This window comes from Loxodonta africana, chromosome 3 (genome assembly GCF_030014295.1).
Source record: "Loxodonta africana isolate mLoxAfr1 chromosome 3, mLoxAfr1.hap2, whole genome shotgun sequence".
Lineage (NCBI taxonomy): Eukaryota > Metazoa > Chordata > Mammalia > Proboscidea > Elephantidae > Loxodonta > Loxodonta africana.
In genome coordinates, this window is record NC_087344.1 from 162160233 (window position 1) to 162178680 (window position 18448).

The 18448-nt window shown below is 39.5% G+C and overlaps 1 protein-coding gene across 1 annotated transcript; it reads left to right on the plus strand.

Moving 5' to 3' along the window:
* Positions 1–2119: 2119 nt before the first annotated feature.
* BCL2L15 (BCL2 like 15) lies at positions 2120–9749 on the plus strand. Its single transcript, XM_003409594.3, has 4 exons — positions 2120–3900; positions 4218–4339; positions 8740–8964; positions 9622–9749. The coding sequence occupies exons 1-4, from the start codon at positions 3774–3776 to the stop codon at positions 9637–9639; spliced, it is 492 nt and encodes a 163-aa protein (XP_003409642.2). The 5' UTR covers positions 2120–3773; the 3' UTR covers positions 9640–9749.
* The last annotated feature ends 8699 nt before the right edge of the window (positions 9750–18448 follow it).

Genomic DNA, 18448 nt, shown 5'->3' on the forward strand with positions numbered 1-18448 from the left:
CTTTACCAAGCATTATGTCCTTCTCCAGGGACTGGTCCCTCCTAATAACATGTCCAAAGCACATGAGATGAAGTCTCGCCACCTTCGCTTCTAAGGAGCATTTTGGCTATACTTCTTCCAAGACAGATTTATTTGTTCTTCTGACAGCCTATGGTATATTTAGTATTCTTCATCAACACCATGATTCAAAGGCATGAATTCTTCTTTGGTCTTCCTTATTCATTGTCCAACTTTTGCGTGCATGTGAGGCGATTGAAAACACCGTGGCTTAGGTTAGGGGCACCTTAGTCCTCAAAGTGACATCTTAGCTTCTTAACACTTTAAGGAGGTCTTTTGTAGCAGATTTGCCCAATGCAAATACATCATTTGATTTCTTGACTGCTGCTTCCATGGATGTTGATTTTGGATCCAAGTAAAATGAAATTCTTGACAGTCTTTTCTCCATTTATCATGATGTTGCTTATTGGTCCAGTTGTGAGGATTTTTGTTTTCTTTATGTTGAGGTATAATCCATACCAAAGGCTGTAGTCTTTGATCAGTCAGTAATAATGAGGAGCACAATATTAGAACTGTTGAAGTATGAAGGTATGTGGGTTGGGAGAAAGGAGTGGTTTGGCAGAGTGCTATGTGGAAGGCCCAAAGAGGAGGAAACAGGAGGAAAATTTATTTCACATTGCCCATAAGAGAGGATACTCTTTATATAATATAATCTTACAACATTGGTTATATAAGATAAAGCAAAGAAGTCAAGATTAGATTCCAATGTGGCATTTTCTCATAAATGTATCAATAGTGAAATGTGGAAGATGGTTTATTATTGTGGGAAAAGTATGAGTTTTGAGTAAGACAGACTTAGATTTAAATTTCTATTCTGCCACTTAACTGATTTGTGGACTTGGGCAAGCTCTTTAACACCAGTTTGGTGGTCTCTTAAAATAATATAAACATTCTTTGTTTGCATTTGTGTATTGTTTTGGGAGTATGTTGTAAATTTATTTGATACTGTGATGAGCTGGAGATGAAAAATAAAAAGTAAGTTCATTCAGGGCTGTAGTTCAGTAAATAATGGGCATATACCCAGTGATGTTTTCATAAGCTTCATTAGTTACACAATAATTGACATGGAGAAGAAAAGGTAAAATTTCATCTTGGACCCGTTCCACAACCCCCACCCGCACAATGTTCTTTGACCCCAGGTGAGTCGACACAGAGATTTCTTCTACGCCCATAGAGCCCACTTGATACGCCATGGGTGATGGGAAACAAAGGGGGCCACAGGCCTGAAGCTTACATGGTTGGGAAATTGGAAGGGTTTTTATGTGGTAAGGAAAAGGGGAAGGGGAGGAAGAGGGAGGCTCCTTGATGCAGTCTGGGCTCAAGATGTGTGATGGTCTTGTGGTCTGGTTTTTTTTTTTTTAGATGAAGGTTTACAGAGCAAATTAGTTTCTCAATAAACAATACACATATTGTTTTGTGACATTGATTGCCACCCCCATGACATGTCCACACTTCCACCTTATTGACCTTGGGTTCCCCGTTACCAGCTTTCCTGTCCCCTCCTGCCTTCTCATCCTTACCTCTGGGCTGGTGTGCCTATATATTCTCATTTTGTTTTATGGGCCTGTCTAATCTTTGGCTGAAGGATGAACTTCAGGAGTGACTTCAGTACTGAGTTAAAAGGGAGTCCGGGGGCCATACTCTCAGGGTTTCTCCAGTCTCTGTCAGAGCAGTAAGTCTGGTCTTTTTTTTTTTTTTTCCTGTTACAATTTTGTTCTAAATTTTTCTCCAGCTCTATCCGGGACTCTCTACCATGATCCCTGTCAGAGCAGTCAGTGGTGGTAGCCAGGCAGCATCTAGTTGTGCTGGATCAGTCTGGTGGGGTTGTGGTTAGTTTTGATGGCATTAACGGAAAAAAACATTATCTCCCCTTCTGGAATCTTAGATCTTGCCAGCATGCAATTATATAGCTAACCATATACCTTACCATCAGAATTGACCCAATACCAATGGGAAGGCTGTGGGAGAATTTACAGCCAAAGTACCAGGGCACTTTCTTTCACTCCAGTTTAGTGTAAGGGTCATGCAGGCGGGGGGTTGCGGGGGTGGTGGGTGGCAGAGGAAGCTGCTTTCTGCTGCTTCTGCAGATGGAATCCTTAAATTGTCAATGGCTAGCTCTAGTGTGAAAGGAGGTTGGCCTAAAATTATTTCTAAAGGCCCTTCTGACAATAGAAGTCTGAAGCCTACTAAGTAGTAACTGGATTTTCAGCCCATTTGTCTCTACAGAGAATGAATGCTAGATAATGACAAATGAAAATGGCCATTTGGGTAATTCCTGTTCCTAGCCCCAAAGCAACTTAATATAATTTGTTTTTTAGAATGGAAAAGAAAACAGATTTTGCTGTGATTATTTAGTAAGATATTAATTCCATTCTGAACAACTGTTTTACTGTTCATACTTGAATTTCTCATGAAAAATGTAATCAGGTCAGAATACCTTGGAAACAGGTTCTGCTACATCAAGGAGGCAGCCACTGTAGGTAACTGTCCAACCCTGACATCTAAAACAATGATAGGCTGATTTCTAAGGAGCCTAATCCTGCTAGAAAAATCCTTTTGTTAAGAGTGTATCTCAGATCCCTTACATCCTGGTCCTTTGGCCTTGGGATAAAAGGGAGCTGGTTAAATTTCCTGAATGTTAACACTCAGGAATCTTGACACTGCTAGGTCATTCCACACAATATTCTTATTTAATCCTCGTAATTCCCCTGTGAAATACTTTGCATTATCGCCATTTAACTCCTTCCTGTTGAGTGGATTCTGACTTATAACAACCCTAGAGGACAGAGTAGAACTGCCCCATAGGGTTTCCAAGGAGTGTCTGGTAGATTCAAACTGCTGACCCTTTGGTTAGAAGCCATAGCTCTTAACCACTGCACCACCAGGGCTCCTATCCCTATTTGCAATTCCTCAAATGCCCAAATTCTTTGCCACCTTCCCAGCCTTTACACATGCTATTCTCTCCATCTAGAACAGTCTCATTTCTCCTCTTTGCCTAGTGAATCCCTACTTAACCTTCAGAGCTCATCTCAGACGTTATTTCAAGGACACCTTCCCAGCCCTGGAGGTTTTTTTCCCTATTACATTTTCATAGCACTCTATTTTAATAGCACAAGAAATTACTTGATGAGTTATTTAATGTCATTCCTGCTAAAGTGTAAGGTCTACAAGGACAAGAACTGGCTGTGTTATGTTTCTGTGCTATCTGTAGCGCCTACTGGAGTGCAACACACATAGGTGCTCAGGAAATAGTCGATATATGATCATGGCAAATAAATACCAAACTAGGATTTGAATGCTAATCTAACTTCAAATCCTTCTGTTAGATTACATCATATACAGAATGTAACAGGAAGTATTTCTTAATGAAATTACCCAAGAGGCTTTTCCTCAATTCTCTGTCAGCTACCTAAGTATAAAAAAGTTATTCATTAATCTGTGTATTACTGGCTAAGGCGTGGCTTTTAGGTAAGGAAATAAAAGTGTCTTCAAAAAGCTTGTAGTTCTGTGTGTGGGTGAGCTCTCCAAGAAGTCTCACCTTTCTGAGCAGATATTTTTGAAGGAAGGTGGTGGGAAAGGCTCCAGGACTACGTGTCCCATTAGGAAACTTTACATTAGATAAACACTCCTGCTGGTTTACCAGTGTTTCTGACTTTCTGCTGAGCTTAATACAACCTGTTTTGAGGAAAAGCAAAACTCAGCAGCAAACATCTGAAATGAACTCCTTTCACACTTTTGAGAAGCAAACGGAATGCATTGTGGACGCTCTGCTTTCAGACTTCTTGGACACAACGTTGCAGGTTTCTAGCCGGAACCTACCTCATACGGATGAACCAGATTCAGGTAAGGTTCCTGGCCTGAGGTGGTGGTTGAAGGTTAGCAAGTGAATCTGAGTTTGCTTTCTTTATTTCCTCTTAAGTTTCAAAAGGCAAAGTCTGAGCTTTCAGCAACACCTGAAGTCTTCATGAAAAGGGGAGAGATTAGCAGCAGAGGAAGATTTTCTGACCATTGGTATCCACAGAACATTGAAGTTGTTCTTGGGAGAGAACAAAGACAAAATTGTTTAAAAGTTTAGAGAACATTCCCCCATGCCCAGATTCCTGGTACTAGCCATTGTTTCAAAGATTGTGACAGGTGTTATTGTGTTCCCTCTGTCCTAGGAGAGCCTTGCTCTTTTGACGTGGCCATCGTTGTTGGTCGCCTTCGGATGTTGGGTGACCAGGTCAATGAAGAAATGGAGGCTTATGCCAAAAGCATCATTGCAGAAACCATGCAGGGAAAGGTCAAGTTCCTGCTTCTTTTTACTCTTTGCTGCTCTTTTATGTTTCAGACTCCCTGTTCTTACTACTTCTATACTACTATGACTAGAAATGTTTTGTGAAAGATTGGGGCTTGTATTCATCTAAGCAGATACAGCTAGAATTCACCAACTGCCAGTTCTATGAGACTGAAGTGAGATTGAGATGAAAAGCTCATAACATAGGCCGATCCACCTTCAGGTTGTCTCCACTTGGTTTTCATCAGCTCTGTGCTTTGTGGCATAGAACATTATCTATAGCACTTTATTCTTTGGCAAAATATCTTCTGTGCATGTTTTAGTACTTATTCTGCACAGGAGCCCAGTTTGTTGAGGGTAAACATCTTTTTGCCCCCAGGGTCTGCCAGTAAAACAGTGAAATTATATATAAGAAGAGGAAATTGATGAGTCTAATGCAATGAACGGTAAACCCTTATAGCAGCTCACTAAGCCTTATCTAAAAAGACCTGTGCAATGGTTAAGTGCTTGGCTGCTAACCGAAAGTTCAGCGATTCAAACCCACCAGCCACTCCACAGGAGAAAAGATGTGGTAATCTGCTCACATAAAGATTATAGCCTAGGAAACCCTATGGGGCATTTCTGCTCTGTCCTTTAGGGTTGCTGTGAGTCGGAATGCACTGACAACACACAACAACAGCAAGCCTTATGTGGCTTTTGATGAGAATGTTTGCCTTAGTTATCCAGTACTGCTGTAACAAATACCACAAGTGGATGGCTTTAACAAACAAATTTATCTTCTCACAGTTTAAAAGGCTAGAAGTCTGAATTCAGAGCACTGGCTCTAGGGGAAGGCTTTCTGTCTGTCAGCTCTGGAGAAAGGTCCTTGTCTCTTCAGCTTCTGCTTCCTGGTTCCTTGGAGATCTCCATGTGTCTTGATATCTATCTTACCCCATTTGTCTCTGCCCTCGCTCCTTTAATCTCTTTATATCTCAAAAGAGATTGACTCAAGAAACACCTATCCTGCCTCATTAACATAACAAAGACAACCCATTACCAAATGGGATTGTAACCACAGGCATAGAGGTTAAAATTTACAATGCATATTTTTGGGGGACATGATTCAATCTGTAACAATGCTGATTAGTGGCAAGAGCATTTGAACTCTGTACTGGAGATAAAGATCCTAAGATGCTGTACTATGAGATGTTGCTGACTAATGCCAATAATGATAGCTGTATAGACTGAATTGTGTGCCCCAACTTGGCTATGCTATCGTTCCCAGTATTGTGTGGTTGTTCACCATTTTGTGATCTGATGTAATTATCCTGTGTGTTGTAAATCCTAACCTCTATGATGTTAATGAGACAGGATTAGAGGCAGTTATGTTAATGAGGCAGGACTCAAACTGCAGGATTAGGTTGTATCTTGAGTCAATCTCTTTTGAGATATAAAAGAGAGAATTGAGCAGAGAGAAGAGGGACCTCCTACCACCAAGAAAAAAAAGCCAGGAGAAGAGGTCATCCTTTGGACTTGGGGTCCCTGCACTGAGAAACTCCTAGACCCAAGAAAAAATTATGACAAGGAACTTCTCTGGAGCTGAGAGAGAGAGGAATCCTTCCCCTGGAGCTGGCGCCCTGAATTCAGACTCTTAGCCTCCTAAACTGTGAGAGAACACATTTCTGTTTCTTAAAGCCATAACTTGTGATATTTCTGTTACAGCAGCACTAGGTAACTAAGAGAATAGCTAATATTAATTCATCATTTGCCACATGCCAGGCACTATTTTATATGTTTTACATTTATTATCTCATTTATTCTTTGTACCGCTCTATGAGGTTTTGTAGAAATTGTTATCTCTAGAGCAGTCCGTCTCCATCTGCATCTAACACCATGAGAGCGACTATCTAATCTGCTTTGTTCGCTACTGTATTCACACAACCAAGAACAGTGCCTGGCACACAATTGTTGTTAGGTGCTGTCAAGTTGATTTTTGGTACACAATAGGCCCTGAATAAGTGTTTCCTGGCTTAATATCCATTTAAGTAGGTAAGGAAACTGAAAAACCTGATGAGTTGACTCTGACTCATAGCTACCCTATAGGACAGAGTAGAACTGCTCCATAGGGTTTCCAAGGCTGTAACCTTTATGCAAGCGGACTGACAAATCTTTCTCCCATGAAGCATCTGGTGGGTTCCAACCACTGATCTTTCAGTTCACAGCCAAGTGCTTAACCGCTGCACCATCAGGGCTCCTAAGGAAACTGAGGCATAGGAAAACAAGTAAATAGACCACTTAGCAAATGTTAAAGCTAAGATTTGAACCTAGACTGATTCTAGAACCACACTCTTAACTATTACACTCTATTTCTCCTACTGAATACAGCTTGAGTGTATGCCTACTCCAAATTCAGACAGATAGAGACCTATTACTCCCAATTTCTTGTCTTGGGACTGTCCTAGGTTAGCTGATGACCGAATATACTTTTTCCACCTCGTTTTAAAAAGTGATGAAACAATCTCAAACTCAGAAAAGCTGCAAGTATAGTACAAAGAATTTTTTCTCCTGAATCATTTGAGAGTAAATAGCTGACATGATGTTTCATCATCCTCTATACTTTAACGTCTATTTCCTTCAAACAAGGACAATCTCTTATATAACCACAAGGTAACCGTCAAAACCAGGAAAATAGCACTGATACATTATTATCCTCTAATTCTCAGATCCTATGCAAGTTTTGCCAGTTGTGCCAATAATAACATTTATAGCAAAAAGGTCCAGGCCAAAATCAAACACTGCATTTTAGTTGCCTAGACTAAAGAGACTTTGGTCTCTTTCATTGTGAAATGTTTCCTCAGTATTGCCTTGATTTTCACAATCTTGACACTTGAGAATTATGGACTAGTTATTTTGTAGAGTGCCCCTTAACCTGGGGTTTGTTTGATGTTTCCTTATGGATAGAGCCAAGGTATGTACCTTTGGTAGGAGTATCCCAGAAATATTTCTGTGTTCTGCTCATTGCATCCTATCAAGTGGCAAAAAATTTCAGTTTGTCCCATTACTGGTGTTAACTTTGATCACTTCTGATGGTGTCTGCCAGGCTTCTCCACTATAAAATTACCCTTTTTCCTTTGTAATTAATGTGTTTTATGGAGAGGTTCTTTGAAACTATGTAAATAGCTCATCAGAATTTCAATTCATTTATTTTACTCTTTATATAAAAAAAAAAAAAATTTTTTTCTTTTTATTGGTTTAGGCTTTTGAATTCATACCTTATTCAATGGGTTATAATCTGTTAATATCATTATTCAGATGCTGAAATTGCTCCAGATTTGACCGGTGGGAGTCCCTTTAATTGGACTCTGTATTTTCGACTTGTCCCTGTTATTCTTTGGGTACTTCCTTACTTTCTGACACAGGATCTTGTACTTTCCATACCCCAGCCCTGAAATCAGTCATTTCTCCGGGAGTCCTTGGTTTCTTTTAATGGAGACTGGTTTTTTAGAAACCAAGGTGTAGGTGTCCTTCCATGTGGATATCCTTCTTAGCTTGCCTGGGCTTCAGCACCCTACTCTGACCAATGTAGGCCCCTCTTTGCACTCCAGTAGACCTTGCTCAGCCCCACCTAATGGATTTTGGACTGAGTTACTTGTAAAGGGAAGAGTAAGAGGGAAAACTAATTGGTTTTTTACTTTAGAGTTTCCCAGATTTGAGTCACTCAAGCAATACCTTCACAATTTGACCAGCTATATTATCATGTAGTTAATATTTTTTATTGTGGTAAAAATATACGTAACAAAGCATATTCTATTTTAACATTTTTTAACGTATATAATTCAGTGACATTAATTATGTTCATCATAATGAACACATTCATCATAATGAATCATGATGGCGTGTAACCATCACCAGTATTTATTTAGTATCTTTCTTTCAAGTTTTCTTTCAATCATTTTTTTCATCCTAAGCAATGATAGGAGCCCTGGTGACACAGTGGTTAAATACCTCAACCGTTAACCAAAAGGTTGGCAGTTCAAATCTACCAGCCGCTCCTTGGAAACCCTATGGGGCAGCTCTACTCTGTCATGTAGGGTTGCTACAAGTCAAAATCAACTCGACGGCAATGCATTTTAAGAAATGATATCTGATATCATGGGTTTGATGGACTACATATTTTCCTAGTAGCCATTAAAATATTTTGTAATATAAAATATAAGTAAATACAAAAAGTTGTAAGTAAAATAATAAGTTAAAACACAGTATGAAAATGAGAAGTTTCTCCATCTGCCTACTAAGATTAACTCATATACCACCAGTGGTACAGTTGCCACTCTTTGGGATACACTTGCTTTACTGGATTCCTGCACCTGTAGCATCCTGCATTTCATGAGTGATACTCCACTGACATTTCCTGTGTCTCTCCCCAGGCAGAAGCTGTACTCAAGGACACAGTGAAATTTCTCAGTACAACCTGGTGTGCTCAGGATCCCAGCTTAGTTTATGGGAGAGCCTTTTTGGCAGTGTCAGTGAAACTTCTTGAGTGTGTGGTCCGCATGGCCCCAGAAATGGCAAGACGGGTGGTCATCCCTGTGACAAATATGATCAGTGGGAACAGTGCCGTCCGGGAGTTCATCCAGGGCCAAGGAGGTTGGGTAAGTATGTTGGAGCCCCTGGCTTTCCTAGTCATTTGAATTATTTTTATAGTAATAACTGGAGCTCCAACTCATGACCCTTTTTGTAAGCTGGGAGCCAAGCAGGACAACAGGATTCCCTACTTTGCTGAAAATGCCAGGATTTTTTTTTTTTTCCATGTTAAAGGAGAAATAGAAGCTCAGCCTGTGGGGGTTGGACTTTGGAGTCATGCTGCCTAAGACATTTACTGCTGACATTGTAAAGCTAATCTCCATTTTTCATACATAATCATTTATAAAGTATTTTGGTGATGGAGCTCTGATCTCAGCCTGGCTTCACTTGCTTCTTCGTAAATTTCTGGATTTTCTTTCCCTAATACCTTTGGATATGCATTGAGAAAGTTCAGAATCATCTTAATATTATCTAACAAAAAACAACTGGTCTTGTCAGCTGTAGTTATAGCTATAGAAGGTATTCTAAGCCCATGTCTTGGTAATCATTAAAACATTAGTTGTCATAGACTCTGGGCAGGAACATTCCCCTCCACTGCTTGTATCAACAGATGCTGTAATAAGAGCAGCATTTCCTTGGAGGTATCCACAGATCACTCCCTGGTTTCTTTATGAAGTTCCTGAAGACCATCACTTTGACTGCTGGATTTTCACTGTTCTTCCTAGGAAAACCTGGAGAGCTGAAGAGACGGAGCCGTTCCCCAGCCTGAACATCACTTCTTCTTTGACTGATCTCGTGATTGATTTTTGGCAATTAAAACAAACAAAAAATCACTTTCTTCATTTGTGTAGAATTTATTTTCTACCAACTGTTAAAGTTGGGAGCAGTTCTCAGATGCCTACAGGAAGTTTACACTTTCTGGTTTTTTTAATTGTGCATTAGGTGAAAGTTTACAGAGCAAATTAGATTCCCATTTGATAGTTTGTACATAAAGTTTTTCGTGGCCTTGGCATCATTCCCTCAATGCATCAGCACTCTCCCCATTTTTGTCCTGGGTTCCCCATTTCCTTTCATCTTGATTTTCTACCCCTTCCTGCCTTCTCATCTTTGCTTTTGGGCAAATATTGCCCTCTTATAATTGATTGTTCTAAGGAGCATGTTTTTCTTGGGTGTTAACTGTTTATTCTATGGGCTTGTCCATTGTTTGGCTGGACGGTAGTCCCCTGGAATGGGGCTTCAGTTCCAGGTCAGAAGGGTGTCTTAGGGCCGTAGTCTCAGGGGTTCCTCCAGTCTCTGTCAGACCAGTTACTCTGGTCTTTTTTGTGAATTTGATCTTTGTTCTACATTTTTCTCCCGTTCTGTCCGGGACCCTCTGTTATAATTCTAGTCACAGAAGTCGGTAGTGGTAGCCGGGTACCCATCTAGTTCTGGTCTCAGGGTCATGTAGGCTGTGGTTCATATGGTCCATTAGTCCTTTGGATTAATTGCTCTCTTGAGTCTGTTTTTTTTCACTCTCCTTTGTTCCAGAATAGAAGAGACCAATAGTTGTATCTTAGGTGCCCACGTGTACGCTTTTAAGACCCCAACACTTCTGACTAAAGTAGGGTGCAGAACATTGTCTTTAAGAGCTATGTTGTGCCAATTGATGTAGATGTCCGCCAAGTCTATAGTTTTTTGCCTTCAAGCCTGGAAACTTCATCCCATGAAGTGTTTACACTTTCTGTTTTTTTAAGAGTTTTAATAGGTCCTGTTGAAGTAAAGGCCTCATGTTACAAAATAACGACTTGTTAGCAGTAGAATTCCAGGCAACAGGGCAGGCCTTTGCTGGAGACATTTGGGGGAAAAAGAGGAACACAGGAAACTATTCCTTCAGATTTAGCTCAGTCCTTTGGTTAAGGATCTTGTCTACTAATTTTTCGATCTAAAGGATTTCTGGTGTGAAAAATCTTACTATTTTAAGTTGAGGACTTTCTTTCAAATTCATATCTAGAATTTCACTGGAGCAGAATTATTTCATGCATTTCAGAGACTGGAAGGCAAAAATAGCACTTTGTTTCTATGTCCTTCTACTAGAAAGGCCAGAAAGAACAGTTGCTGCCACAGGATGCAGGAAATGCCAGCCCACATCTAGGACAGTAGGGCCACCTGAATTTAGATGAATCTAGTTGCATACCACGGCGTTTTTCCCTTTGGTTCATAGACCACTTGTGGACCTTATTAAATTAGTGATTTTTAGGCCCCAGTCCTACAGGTTCTGACTTTGTAGGGGTGGGTGATTATACTAGGCAAATGGGCCTACCTGTTTTGTTTTGTTTTTTTAATGTTTTATTTTATTTTTGGTGAAAATATATACAGCAAAACCTGCCCCGTTCAACAGTTTCTAGGCATAATGATCAGTGACATTGGTTACATTGTTCACATTGTGTCCACATTCTCCTTATTTCTATTCTAGTTTTTGCACTCCAACTGACTTAAACTCCCTGTCCTCCAACCTTCTGGTCTATGCTTTAAAATAGCTGTTGTCCATTTGGTCTTATATAGATAATTTTTTTTAAGAATGTAGTACTCAAGGGTAACCATCTTTACTTTTTGAGCTAAACTTTTACTTAGTTTAAAGGTGACTTTCAGGGGATAGTTTCAATTCAAAGTTTGAAGAGTAACTCGGGGCAATAGTCTTGGAAAGTCCTCCAGTCTCAATAGGTCCAGTAAAATGGGCCTGCTTTTTCACTAGCTCACCAGATGATTCTGATGCATGTTAGAGTTTGAGAGTCATCACTCTAGAGCAGGGTTTGGTAGACTATGGTCCATAGGCCAGATTGCACCTGCTGCATGTTTTTTATAAGTAAAGTTGGAATACAGCCACACTCACTCATTTATATGTTGTCTATGGCTGCTTTCACACTACAAGGGCAGAGTTGAGCAGTTACGGCAGACACCATATAACCCATAAAGCCTAAAACATCTACTGTCTGGCCCTTTACAGAAAAAGTCTGTTGACCTCTGCTCTAAAAAAATTAGTATTTCTCCTTGAGTAATTTAAACTTTCTTGCAGCCTTGATAATTTCTGCCAGTTATAAAGTTTAAATTCATAGATACTTAGTCTGAGAGTGTTTATTACATCTTGCATAGTCTACACTTCCTCCAGGGTCTTTGGCAAGTCAGAGAGCTCTGTGGCTCCTGGGTCGTTGATAGAGAGTGTATATTTCCCTGCCCTCACTATAACTGAGTGATTAGTAGCAAAGCATATGGTTTCTATAATCTGTATATCTCAAAAAAGTTCTTAATAATCTAAGATTAGTAGAGAATCATCATGTAAAAACTCCTTCATCCGTAAGTCCAAAAACCAGACCATTTACCTCAATATCAAGAAGAAAAGCATTGCTATATCTATTTTTGAGAAGCGGTATTAACAACTTTGGCTGAAGTTTAACAAAACTAACCACTTCCCCTCCCTTCAGCTAGCCATCTATCTGGCCCCCCTAAATGCAGAAAAGCAACAAGACTGTGTATGTTTTTACTTTTTCAAGTTACATTTATTTCCTCTAGTTCTGGATAAATAGGTTTGTAAACCAGAAATGAGATTTCAGAATTCACTTTAGTAGAGATTAGCTTTTTCGCTACCCGTTAAGATCCTTGATGCACCCCCTTTGTCTTTTACGGTACTATAAACTCAAGCTGGTGAGTTTTATAGTATTTGACCTTAGGTGAAATCACTATTTTCAATTTGACTAATGTTGTTCTGTTTATGGGAACCCTGGTGGCGTACTGGTTAAGAGCTACAGCTGCTAACCAAAAGGTCAGCAGTTCGAATCCACCAGCCGCTCCTTGGAAACCCTATGGGTCAGTTCTACACTGTCCTATAGGGTCACTATGAGTCATAATCGACTTGATGGCAACAGGTTTGGTTTTGGGGTTTTTTGGTTCTGTTTATGAAATAAAATTCTTCTGCCTACCCATTTGAACCAAGTCTCAGCAAGTGCAATCTAAATCAAATGATATATGTTAGAAGCCAACACTTTTTCTTTTTTCTTTCCTCTCCTACCTATACCAGCTCCCTGTTTTATCCTGTGTTGCCCATAAAACATCAGACAGTGAATCTAGCTCCATGTGCACTGCAGTATCTTTTGAGATTGAGGATATGAGGCTTATGGGTAAAGCAGCTCTGACCTGGGTGTTTTGCTGCTAGACGACCCTATTTTAGAAGAATTGAAGTGAAGGCAGCAGGAAGAAGACAGTGTAGCCCAGAGATTAAGAATGTATTCAGATTGCCTGATTTTATAACTCAGTTCTACCATAGACAAGTCATGTGACATTGGGCAAAGGACATAATTTCTTTGTGCCTCAGTCTCATCTGTAAAACAGAGATGATTTGGTAACTACTTCATAGAGTTATTGTGAGGGATAAACCAAATAATGCATTTTGTACAGGGCTGGCACATTTTAGGCTCTGTGCCATAAGCAGTTTAGAGACCCTGTGATTTGGATTTGACTTCTTTCTCTCCACTTACTCTGTCTTTCATGGACACAAGCCACTCTTAGAGCTTTACTTTACACCTCCATGTGGGTGATTCCTAAGTATGATTTATTTCCCTCCTTCCCAAATCCATATCCCCAAACTTCAGTTTCTTATGTTTGTGTGCCTGTTTTAACCCCATACCCTCCCAGATTGCTGTCCAACTAGCTCAAAGGCTCAGTCGTTTTACACAAAAAACAGCTGAGTTCTATACACCAGCAATCTGAAAAAGAAATTAGGAAAACAGTTCCATTTACAGTAGCATCTGAAAGAATAAACTACCTAGGAGTAAATTTAACCAGGGATGTGAAAGATTTATGCAATGTGAATTATATAATATTGTTGAAAGAGATTAAAGAAGATCTAAAGAAATGGAAAGCCACTCCATGTTTATGAATTGGAAGACTTGACATTGTTAAGATATCAGTACTACTTCAATGTGATCTATAGATTCAGTGAAATCCTGAGCAAAATTCTAATAGCCTTCTTTGCAGAAATGGAGAAACCCAGTCCTCAAATTTATATGGAACTGCAAGGGGTCCCAAATAGCCAAAGCAATCTTGAAAAAGAAGAAGGAAACAGGAGGACTCATACTTCCTGATTTCAAGACATACTATAAAGCAATAGTAAACAACAGTCTCGACTTGAAGGCACTGGGGGGTGGGGGGGGACAACAGTCTAGTACTGGTATAAGAATAGACACAGACCAATAGAATACAACTGAGGGTCCAGAAATAAACTCTCATACCCACAGTGAAGTAATTTTATTACCATATTTTTTTAATTGAACTTTAGATGAAGGTTTACAGAACAAACCAGTTTCTCATCAAACAGTACACATGTTGTTGTATGACATTGGTTAACAACCCCATGACATGTCAACACTCTCCCTTCTAAACCCTGGGTTCCCTATTACCAGCTTTCCTGTTCCCTCCTACTTTCTAGCCCCTGCCCCAGGGCTGGTGCACTTTTTAGTCTTGTTTTATTCCATGGGCCTGTTCAATCTTTGCCTGAAGGGTGAACCTCAGGGGTGACCTCATTACTGAGCTGAAAGGGTGTCCGGGGGCCATACTCTCAGGGTTTCTCCAGTCTCTGTCAGGTCAGCAAGTCTGGTCTTTATTTTTGAGTTAGAATTTTGTTCTACATTTTTCTCCAGCTCTGTCCGGGACCCTCTATTGTGATCCCCGTCAGAGCAGTCAGTGGTGATAGCCGGGTACCATCTAGTTGTACTGGACTCAGTCTAGTGGAGGCCGTGGTAGATGTGGTCAATTAGTCCTTCGTACTAATCTTTCCCTTGTGTCTTTAGTTTTCTTCATTCTTCCTTGCTCCCAAAGGGGTGAGACTAGTGGAGTGACTAGATGGCTGCTCACAGGCTTTTAAGACCCCAGACACTACTCACCAAAGTAGAATGTAGAACATTTTGTTTATAAACTGTTATGCCAATTGAGCTAGATGTTCCCTGAGACCATGGTCCCCACAGCCCTCAGCCCAGCAATTGAGTTTGGGTGTGTCTATGGAGCTACATGGCCCTGCCTTGTATAGGCTGTGCTGGCTTCCCCAATATTGTGTACTGTCTTACCCTTCACCAAAGTTATCGCTTTTCTATTGTCTATTAACTGTTTTTTCTATCCCCACCCCTCCCCACCCTTGTAACCATCAAAGATTGTTTGTTTTCGTATGTAAACCATTTCATGGGTTTTTACAGTAATGGTCTCATATAATATTTGTCCTTCTGTGATTGACTTATTTCACTCAGCATAATGTCCTCCAGATGCATCCATGTTATGTGATGCTTCACAGATTCATCGTTGTTTTTTAGTGTTGTGTAATACTTCATTGTGTGTAGGTACCATAGGTTGTTTATCTATTCATCTGTTGATGGGCATCTGGGTTGTTTCCATCTTTTTGCTATTGTGAACAAAGCTGCAGTGAACATGGTTATACATACATCTATTCATGTGACGACTCTTATTTCCTTAAGATGTATTCCTAGGAGTGGGATTGCTGGATTATATGGTATTTCTATCATTTTCTAAAATGGTTGTATCATTTTCCATTCCCAGCAGCAGTGCATAAGAGTTCTGATCTCCCCGCAGCCTCTCCAACATTTGTTATTTTCTGTTTTATTGATACCTTCCAGTAATGCTGGGGTGAGATCGTATCTCATTGTGGTTTTGATTTGCATTTCTCTGATGGCTAGAGATCATGAGCATTTCCTCATATGTCTATTGGCCACCCGAATGTCTTCTTTGGTCAAGTGTCTGTTTATATCTTTTGTACATTTTTTAATTGGATTATTTGTCTTTTTGTTGTAGAGGTATGAGATTTTCATGTATATTTTAGAGATTAGACCTCTGTCTGAGTTGTAATAGCCCAATTTTTTTCCCAGTCTGTAGGTTCTGTTTTTACAATTTTGCTTAAGTCTTTTGATAAGCATAAGTGTTTAATTTTTAGAAGATGCCAGTTATCTAGCTTATCCTCTGGAGCTTATGTGTTGTTCGTTGTGATTTGTATCCTGTTAATGCTATGTATTAGGGCCTTTAGTGTTGATCCTATTTTTTCTTCTATGAACTTCATAGTTTTTGACTTTATATGTAGCTCTTTAATCCATTTTGGGTTAGTTTTTGTATATGGTTTGAGGTATGTGTCCTGTTTTGTTTTTTTGCAGATGGACATCCAGTTTTGCCAGCACCATTTGTTAAAAAGACTGTCTTTTCCCCATTTGATGGACTTTGGGTCCTTGTCAAAAATGAAGTGACCATAGGTGGATGGATTTACATCCGGGTTCTCATTTCTGTTCCACTGGTGAATTTATTTGTCGTTATACCAGTACCAGGCTGTTTTGAGTACCGTAGCTGTATAGTAGGTTGTGAGGTCAGGTAGTGCGAGTCCTCCTACTTTATCTGGGGCCTCTTCCCTTTCCATGTAAAGTTAATGATAAGCTTTTCCATCTCTTTAAAGAATGTTGTTGGTATTTGGATCAGTATTGCATTGTATTTGTAAATCACTTTGGATAGAGTTGTCATTTTCACAATGTTGAGGCTACCTCTCCATGAGCATGGTATGTTTTTCAATTTATGTAGATCTCTTTTGGTTTCTTGCAGTAGTGTTTTGTAATTTTCTTTGTATGGGTCTTTTACATCCCTGGTTAGATTTATTCCCAAGTATTTTATTTTTTTTAGGGGCTATTATAGATGGTATTGTTGTCCTGATTTTCTTTTCATCGTTCTCTTTATTGGTGTATAGGAGTCCAACTGATTTTTGTATGTTGATCTTGTATCCTGTGACTCTGCTGAATCTTTCTATTAGTCCCAGTAGTTTTCTGGTGGAGTCTTTTGAATTTTCTAAGTGTAGTATCATATCATCCACAAATAGGGAGAGTTTAACTTCCTCATTACCAGTTTGGATGCCCTTTATTTCTGTTTCTTGCCTTATTGCTCTAGCTAAGACTTTCCAACACAATGTTAAATAGGAGTGGTGATAAAGGGCATTCTTGTCTTGTTCCTGTTTTCAGGGGGAATGATTTCAGCCTCTCTCCATTGAGAACGATGTTGGCCATTCGTTTTGCATAGATGCCCTGTATTATGTTGAGAAATTTCCCTTCTATACCTATTTTTTTGGAGAGTTTTTATCAGGAATGGGTGTTGAACTTTGTTGAATGCCTTTTCTGCATCGATTGAGATGATCATGTGATTCCTTTCTTTCTTTTTATTTATGTGGTGGATTACGTTGATTGGTTTTCTAATGTTGAACCATCCTTGCATACCTGGTATGAATCCTAATTGGTCATGGTATATTATTTTTTTTTTGATATGGTACTGAATTCTATTGGCTAGAATTTTGTTGAGAATTTTTGCATCTATATTCATGAGAGATATTGATCTGTAATTTTCTTTTTTTGTGGTATCTTTGCCTGGTTTTGGTATCAGGGTTATGCTGGCTTCATAGACAGTGAATTAATTTTTGACAAGGGTGCTAAGTCCATGCAATGAGAAAAGAATCATCTCTTTAATAAATGGTGCTGGGACACCCAGATCTCCACATGCAAAAGAATGAAGCTGGACTCATATCTCATACCATATATGAAAATTAACTCAAAATAGATCAAGGACCTAAATGTAAGAACTAAAATCATAAAACTCTTCGAAGAAAACATAGGGGTATTATGTCAGGACCAAGTTTTTAACAATGATTCTTAGATGCAACACCAAAAACACAAGCAATAAAAGACAAAATAGATAAATTGGACTTCATCAAAATTAAAAACTTTTGTTCAACAAACAACTTTAACGAGAAAGTGAAGAGAACCCATAGATTGGAAAAAATTTGGGGGAACTATATATTGATAAGAGTTTAATATCTAGAATATACGAAAAACTCCTACAACTTAACAAAAAAGACAACTCAATGAAAAATGGGCAAAGGATTTGAATAGATATTTCATTAAAGAAGATGTACAAACGGACAACAAGCAAAAGTTATTCAACACAATTAGCCATCAGGGAGATCCAAATCAAAACCATAATGAGATATGACTTCACTCCTAGGATGATGTCTTGGTCATTTAGTGCTGCTGTAACAGAAATACCACAAGTGGATGGCTTTAACAAAGAGAAGTTTATCCTCTCACAGTCCAGTAGGCTAGAAGTCTGAATTCAGGGTGCCAGCTCCAGGGGAAGGCTTTCTCTCTCTGCCAGCTCTGGAGGAAGGTCCTTATCATCAGTCTTCCCTTAGTCTGGGAGCATCTCAGTGCAGGAACCTCAGGTCCAAAGGATGCACTCTGCTCCCAGTGCTGCTTTCTTGGTGGTATGAGGTCCCCTGTCTCTCTGCTCTCTTCTCTCTTTTATATCTCAAAGAGATTGGCTTAAAACAGTATCTAATCTTATATACCTCATCAGTATAACTGCCAGTAATCCATCTAATTTCATCAAAGCGATAAGATGTACAACACATAGGGAAATCACATAAAATGGTGGACAATCACATAATACTGGGACTCATGGCCCAGCTAAGTTGACAGATATTTTGGGGGGACACAA